Source organism: Triticum dicoccoides, chromosome 3A, assembly GCF_002162155.2.
Source record: "Triticum dicoccoides isolate Atlit2015 ecotype Zavitan chromosome 3A, WEW_v2.0, whole genome shotgun sequence".
NCBI classification, from domain to species: domain Eukaryota; kingdom Viridiplantae; phylum Streptophyta; class Magnoliopsida; order Poales; family Poaceae; genus Triticum; species Triticum dicoccoides.
This window is the reverse complement of record NC_041384.1, coordinates 47324516-47332923: the sequence shown is the minus strand read 5'-3', so window position 1 is coordinate 47332923 and position 8408 is coordinate 47324516. Positions and strand designations below refer to the sequence as shown.

At 39.9% G+C, this 8408-nt stretch overlaps 1 protein-coding gene and 1 long non-coding RNA gene across 2 annotated transcripts; one reads left to right on the top strand and one right to left on the bottom strand.

The window, feature by feature from the left end:
• Nucleotides 1–847: 847 nt before the first annotated feature.
• On the bottom strand, nucleotides 848–5673 carry LOC119266992. The gene is made up of 3 exons (XM_037548278.1): nucleotides 5175–5673; nucleotides 3451–3594; nucleotides 848–1207 (listed from the first exon to the last, which is right to left on the bottom strand). The coding sequence occupies exons 1-3, from the start codon at nucleotides 5280–5282 to the stop codon at nucleotides 1148–1150; spliced, it is 312 nt and encodes a 103-aa protein (XP_037404175.1). The 5' UTR covers nucleotides 5283–5673; the 3' UTR covers nucleotides 848–1147.
• A 1113-nt stretch (nucleotides 5674–6786) lies between these two features.
• On the top strand, nucleotides 6787–8118 carry LOC119271161. Its single transcript, XR_005134434.1, has 3 exons — nucleotides 6787–6876; nucleotides 7221–7301; nucleotides 8068–8118. It is a non-coding gene; the product is annotated as an uncharacterized LOC119271161 (long non-coding RNA).
• Nucleotides 8119–8408: the final 290 nt, after the last annotated feature.

The following is an 8408-nucleotide window of genomic DNA, read 5'->3' as shown; positions in this document are numbered from 1 at the left end:
GGGTTGAGGTTGTCCGGCCATCTCGGCTGACCCACCCTTCCTCCACCGGCAGGTCCCCCTCCCCCTCTCTCTCTCTCTCTCTCTCTCTCTCTCTCTCTCTCTCTGACAGCACCTTTCTCTGTTGACCAAGGCCCGGCTCCTCAGGCGGCAAGGTGCTCCGGCGTGCCCTTGCTGATCTCCTGCTCGTGGACCAACTGCATCAGCAGGAACACATGCTGCATCTGGTTTTGGTTCCCCTCCCTCCCACAATTGCATCTTCAGAACACCTGCATCACACACATACACATAGTGCTCAGGGTTCATAAAAAAGGGGAACACCGCACCCCGCACACACCGCCGACCGAATTCCCACCGTACTGCCTGGGCAGCGCTGTCGCCGTCGTGCGTGGGGAAACCAGCACTGTAGCAAGGTCAAGTGCACCGAGCTCGTCCATTGTGGTTTAGACCAGCTTTTGCCTTTCCTTGAATTCTCTTGTTCATACACTACAAGAATCCTGTTAATACATGACAGTTTCAGTCCGTCACAGATCTCTACAAAACTGTCATGCAAAGGTATGTGTGACGGATTTAAAATCCGTCATGTATATCGCGTCATAATTTGACCACCGTACACTCCATGACGGATCATTGAAAACCATCACCGACCATGACGGATCTTGACCGTCATGGCTATAGAGCTCATAACGGCGTTAACTTCCGTGCCACATCATCATCTGACATGGATCTGACATGGCAGCCTATGTAGTAATCAGCCCATCTAAGTTTTGGCCCACTAAATTTCAGCCCTGTCCAAGAGTGGCGGCCCATATAGTAATCAACCCAATTATAATTTAAGCCCATTAATTTCAAGGCCCACTAATTTCAGTCCAAGAGATTCACGCATCTCTCATTTTCCATGGAAAATTTACACCAATAAGAATTTGACAGAAAGTATATGCTCATGTCATTAGAAAAAAAATTACAAACATATCCAAAAATACACCTCTACAGGAGCGTAAAAAAAGACCCAAAAAACATTAATTTTACAAGCATGTGCCGAAGAACACTATCCTACTCTACAACCAGCACCACGCCCACAAAGCGATGGCCACTCTTATCAGGCAGCCACACACCAACTAGGGGTCATCCAAGCAGCAAATCCACCCGTTCATGCCAAAGTTGTCAAAACGCATGTCTTTCTTGTTAAAAATGCTCCCATAACCAATATCTGCCACATGATGAAAAATATGTCGCGTTATAAAATATTACAGCCAGTAGGTTAAACTACAAGTAGCTTACTACAGATTATCAAGTTCTATATTTTTTCACTCCCAGGATGCAAAGTAGTGCAACAAATTAACCAAGGTGTGAAAAGAAACAACTAGTGGCAACAAAAAGAAATGATGAGCATACATAGACCAATAGAGTTGGAAGTAAACTCCGTTTTTCTTATTTTAAACAATCACCACAATAAACTTGATAATGCAGCCCAACTGAATAATGTGCATTAATGAAAATACCTAGCCATTGTTTTTCATCTCAGAAGGTAAAAAAGAATGAAACAATTCCATAATGATTATGTCTTGGTGGAATATGTGTCCTATCTAATATGATACTCCACAAGAAAAAGATCTGGCATATGTGGCTTACGATTAATCTAGATGAAAAGACATTTGTAAGATAGTCCTATAGATAAAAATAGTCCGACTACATATACAACAGATATTGTGTAGAAGACATAAAGGATTAGATCAAGTAGAAGTCAGTTTTTGTATGTATTATTACACATATAAAAATAGTCCGACTATAGATACAACAAATATTATGTAGTATCACACTTCAATATATGACGGGCATTACCTGCCCTTACATATTTAGCTAAAAAGGCCTAAAAAGTTAGTATAACACATTCTGATTGTATAGCATTCAATATTCATACTTCGTTCCCAAACCATCAAATGCTTGGTACACACTTTAATTAACATCAATACAAATAGTTTTGATCATTATAAATTTATAGTTCACCATATCTAAGATTAACTTTGGCATGTTAGTCCAAGGAGATCATCTAGGGATTCAATACAGTGACACATGAATTCTAGGAACTACACAATTAGGATGATATGTCATATCTCAAATAAATAATGCACACTTCATAATGGTAGCTAGTAATGCACACTTCATAATGGTAGCTAGTTATTTGCACAATATTTCAAGTGTCTTATATGGAGTGAATCTGCGAGGTAACATAGAAACAGTTGCTGGTGACATTAGAAGATAACTCTAAGTGAAGACAATGTAATTATAGTAAAACATTGTTTCCCCCTCCATACTATCTGTTATTGGTAGTAATCTCATTCAAAATGGATTGGACAGAAAAAAGGAAGTTAATCAAGCCAGAAAGAAGATAATTTTTGGCATCCAAACAAAAAGATATATGCAATACACATCGACTAACAATTTTTTAGTTCCCGCCTACTTATCACGTAGTACATTTTCTCCATTTTCAATGAGAAAATACTATTACAGTGACCTACATATATTTGTAATAGAATCTGACCTACATATATGAATGTTTTATCATCTCTCAGTTCTTTTTAATTCACACAACAGGCTAAACATCCAGTTAGCCATACTTTTCTACCTTATCTTACCAGGCTAAAGATCATCATCAACTCTGGAGCTATTCCTGTAGCATTAAAAGGATGTTTTTGGGCATCAAGAGAGAAGGTTAATTCCAATTTTGCAACTCTCAACACTTGAACTGATCAGAAAAGTCACATCAACATAACAACAGACACGGCTAAACTACAATTTATAAATCCATGCAAGTTAAACATGTCAAAACTAAGTTGAAATCCGAATATATTATTTTCCTTTTAATATGTGTATATCTAGGAAATCATACATACTAACACATGGATGCTGCGCTACATATATATGATTACTTAGCATGATATATAATCCAGATAAACGGCTTGCATATTCTGACAATGTGTGTGGTTTCTTGATATTTATGCATTTTTTTATGACATCCAAATTTATAGTTATTTCCAATTAATAATTAGACAGTGTTTCAGTTAAATAATTAGGTTTTTTCTCAAGTACTACATACACGCATCTGCAAAACAAGTCGGTTCTGGCAAGATATAGTCACAGCTGAATTTATATCTAACAGGTTGAAGTTACCAAATTAACTCCCAAAAGATCTGTACCAAAGCAACATGAAGACCTGTACATTTTAGATTTTTTAGCTATATCATACTATGGATTAGCATTAGCTTGCCTTGATTAAATTATGTGTAACAGTGCAAGAGAACCAGATCCACATAAGCATCGGCAACTAACAAACCTCACATGTTCATCTAAGCAATTGAATTCACCACTAAACTGAACAAAAACATGATTCGTATTTAGATTGCAGGTATCATCCAGATTTTGGCGTAAAGGGGGGAGATGGGAGAAGCTCACCACACTAGGAGGGCAGAACGCAGTTGTCAGTGAGCTCGTCCATGTGCTGCATGATAGGAGGCCAAGGGGGTGCTGGACATGCTGCTCCACCTCCTCCGGCGAAGAGAGCTCGTTGGGGACAGCCGCATCAAGGAGGAGGACGTCCTGTACACCATTGGATGGGTGGAGAAGGCAGTAGTCATTAGTAGCACAGAAATCAACCCTAATAAATAGTACAGCCAAGTACACCAAGTAACCAAAAGACATCATTTTGTTGCTTCGTATGTTATCTCCAGTGCTTCAAATTATTCAGCAAAGTCTTGTGCGTGTTTGTTTACCTGTAAATTGTTGAGTGCTGGTTGTAGAACAGGTCCTAAGTCTATATCATATATGTTATTTTTTATCTTTATATCCAGCTACAACTATGGTTCAGAATTTCTCCCCTTCAAGTTCTCTTCTCCTATGTGTGTATTAAGATTGTGTAGGCTACAGCTGTAGCCTCGGATAAATATCAATAACTCTGTACTGCAGGCTGCAGCTATGATTAATTTATTGCCAATTAATTGGTAAGTTTTTTCTAAATATAATTGGCATTAGCATTTCTTCATGATCTATTCTATTTGAATAAGTAAATCTTTGAACACTCTTCTAACAATATAGATTTTTTAAGAAAGAATGGTTTGTATATGATAATTTTTTTGACTGAATTGTATATGTTAATTTAATAAAAGGGTATGTTTATCCAAAACAAATGAGTGCCTGAAAGTATCGGGTTACTAATTGTGACAATCTTGCACAGTAGACTAAATGTGGAACAGAACTATATATTTACAGTACTATTTCTAGGCTCCGGTCATTGTCGTGTAAGTGAACGGGTGACTGGTTGCTACAAAATTCGAGACTAAAGAAAATAAGTTGTTGCATAGCTTCCGACACACATAAAGCATAGTACATGTCACTTAATAATTTGATGGCTGGAAGCAATTGATGACATGATGCGCTATACATATGTTGCAATTTTCGACATTTGCATATGATGCAGGTATGCAAGTTTAATGAACTTTTGTGATGATGAGACCCAAGAGGCCAAGATAGAGTCCACCCTACCTGCCCATGGTGCTGGTGAATACGAGCTGCAGCTACATGTAAATTGGACACATGCCACATATCTTAATGTTTTCTTGTTTTTATTAGTTGTGTGAAAATGTTTTCTTTCCTTTTACAATCATTTGTATTTTTGTGCAGTGGCTTTCTCATAAAAGGAAAGCTAAAACAAGGACAGCTTGTTTGATTGCACAAGAATAAAACACGCTCACAGTATTTCATTATTGTTTCGCCCTTTGCTGTATATATTTTGTAGTGACAACACCGAAATGGGTATGCTTGCCTGAGCTTATAATTCAGGACTACTGAAAATCATGATTACCAATGCTCAACACATGTGTGTATACATGCAAATCTTATATGCATCTAGCAGGGCAACGCCCAATACACAGCAAAAAGACGCAACAGACCCACGAACAACTAAACAAACAGATTGTTAACCTGCAAAAAAAAGTGGCGCAACGAAGCAGGCAGCCCGCTTCTGGTAACAGATTAAATTGCATATTTGACAGCAGAAGCAGCAAGTTGTCCCCAAAATTAAAAACAAGATGACCACTACAGACTAACCACATCTAGCACAAGCAATCTGGCCCATCAAATTGTTCACTCCAGGAAATATAGGCACGGCAGCACAACCTTACCTGGCGCCATGGCCATTGTTCAGGGGCAGGGCGTCCTTCTGCTGTACCAGCGCTCCTCCTTGAAGGTCGAGAATGAGGAGCAGCACCGGCGTTCGCCGCAACCGTCATTGAGCAGGACAAGGACGCAGTGTCTGCCCTCCTCCCGGACCGGCGGCTGCAGGGTGCGCTACCACCATGGATCCTGCGGGAGGAGATCCTCCGCGCCGCCCTGCTCGAGGTGGAACATCAGAAGGCGAGGGCGCACGTGGGGGAGCTAAAGACGGTGGAGAAGGGCCGCCAGAGGCCGTCGGAGATGCGCCAATAACGAAGGCGATGCCAGAGGCCGAAACCCTAGCACGGGTGTGGGATTTGGGCGAGCGGTAGAGGCCGGGAAGGGAAAATCTTGCCGGCGGGAGGACGGAGCCGAGCGAGCCGAGATCGGTGGTGTGCACCGCGCCGGCGATAGCTGCCGGAATCGCCGGAATCAGGAGTGGGCAGTTGTGGCGGCTGAGGAAACGGAGGAGAGAATGGGGATTAGGGTTAGATGGGGATGGATCGTGGGTTAAATAGGCTGGCTCCAAAATTTTGCCACGGGCCGCGTCGGCGACTTAAAATTTCCCATGTCCACGCGCGCGCTCGAAATTTCTGGCGCGTCCTCCTTTTATTTTTAACTTCTATTATACTACACATTTAATTGACATATGGGCCAACCAAGAAACACCACACGACACATCAGCGGGAGCCATCGGTGACGGTCCGGATGACACATAAAGAAAGAAAAAAACTGGACCTGCAAGTTGATATGTGACAGTTTCCGTGACGGCCCATCGATGTCCATCATAAAAGGGGCTACCTTTTTCGAAAGGAGTCACATCCTGCAGATCGATGACGCTTTCCGTGACGGATAAGAGAAAACTGTCATCGTCCATGACGATTTCTAAGAATGTCATCAGAAATCCGTCATGTATTAACATGTTTCTTGTAGTGATATTTATGCATGTTTCCTGATTCCCCTTTTCTCATCTGTGATGTGATGCTCATACGAAAAGGAAGAGTAAGAAGAAATCTATGAAAGATGGTAAATTGGCAATAGAAGAACATGTAGGTGTAGAAGCTGGTTGATGCTGGCACTTGGACTCTTATCTCAGAGTAAATTAGCTTCAGATATCAGAATAGTACACTGGTTCAGAAATCAGAATAACTACTATCTGGGTGCAACTTGCTGGCAGGGCAGTTAAATTAGATATCTTATTTTTCATTGTATCTTTCTTATTACTTTTACAAATTAGTGTTCAAGACAATCTTCTGTTGTTGCATTCCAGCAAGTTAGTTTACAGCCGAAGATAGTTTATCCAATCCAAATGATGTAGGTCGAACAAAACTTATGGCTGGGGTAAAAATATTTGTGGTGATCAGCATCTTCCTCTCGCTTCGCTGTTAAGATGTCGACGCGGCGCTACGCAACGGATGATTTATACTACTACCATGTTTTTTATGTTGGGTCTGAGAAACTAGAGAATTCATGCCTCTTTGTCATGCCAAGAGTATTCTAGGAATTTCTTATGAATATACTGTATGTAATATGGGATGGCTATTTTGATTAAGAGATCAATTTTTATGCAGGTTTATCTCCACTCTTCTCAGCCTGGGAATCATCATGTGCTTGCTGACCTGCTCGGGCCACATCGCCGCTGAAACTGCAAACAGCCCCTGCCTGTCTTGTGTATCCTTGGAAGCGTCTGATACTAGGAGTTGCGTTAGCCTATTTAAGTGTGCTTACATGGCAGCTGCTACTGGTTTAGCAAAATTCCTCAAAGCCTTTTGCGTTGTCACATAAAGACCAAACCTTGCGTGCTTTTTTCCAGATATATCCATCTCAAAAATATAAATGATATTTCAAAAAGAGGGTCATGTCTCTAGCAGTTAAGTTTTGAACTGGAATTGTTGACTCCTAATAATAGTTTGCTGAAACCTTAAGTCCCAGTTATGTTCTTGGAGCTCTGTGACCTTAGATGTACTGTGTCTTGGTGATATGGACTATTTTGCCTTAACCTGCCATGTATGTAGCACGTGATCTTTGTATTCTTGCTTGTGATACTGGAAGCTGCAATCGCCGCCGATGTATTTCTGAATAGCTACTGGGAGGAGGTAAGGAGCACTTCAGCTATATACTTGATATTTCTGTGTGTATTTTAGAACCAAAATAAGGTCTCTTTTGTCGCCAATTTTTTTGCTGGAATGGAAGTCGTCTTAAGAACAAAATGAAATTATGACTGGTCGAACCTGAGAAAGTTTACTTCTAAAATATATCCATATGTCGTCTTAAGAACAAAATGAAATTATGTCTGCTTGAACCAGAGAAAGTTTCCTTCTAAAAATATGCCCATATGTAGTTTGCATAGTATGGCCTTCTCTTTTCACGTAGTATAAGAAATACATGCAGTGCTCTACTTAAGATATTTTCTTCAAAATGACATCTCTAAAATTACTTGATTGCAGATCATTATTCAGACATGTTTGTTGCATATTTTTCCTTTTTATTTTTCACCCTTGCATCGAGTGGCTTATTTATCAGGTCTGTTTTATGTTATTTTCTCTGTTCCAATATAAATATTCATTTTAAAGGTTCGCTTCCTGGTGTTCTAATTTGGGATTTCTTGCCCTACTTTAGGCAGTACCTCCATCAAAATTAGAAAGACATTTTAGTAATGTTGTGTTTTTTGGGCCATGCTTGTGGATATACTCACTCCGTTCCTAAATATAAGCCTTTTAGAGATTCCATGCAATTTATAATTTATAATTTCAGTGATGTCTCATCCTTCTCATTTGCTATCCAGTTTTTTCTTAGAGCAATGGTCTTATGATTCTGTTTGTATCTAATGCCATTTTCTACGTTTTTCTTACTTATTTTCAGGACAAATCCCACCAGACTTGGCTCTAATTGAAGTTATCATAAGAGTAAGCAATCAGCACTTGTTGTGCTGTTTTCTGATTCTACTGAGAAACTCAAAATTTGCAGTGTAAGATCAAACTTTTGCTCGCAGAATATTGAATGTGCGCTAAAAAGTATGTAGATTTACTCATGAGGGCAGAATCCTGTGAATTTCTTTTGAATCGATTGCTCAATTAGGAATAATAACACACATGATTTACGCATGTGTGGACTTGGAACTTATGATCCTTTTGTTTGCAAACTATTGTTGCATATGTACGCATGTGTGGACTTTCGTTGGATATATATTGCTTGCTGGATCT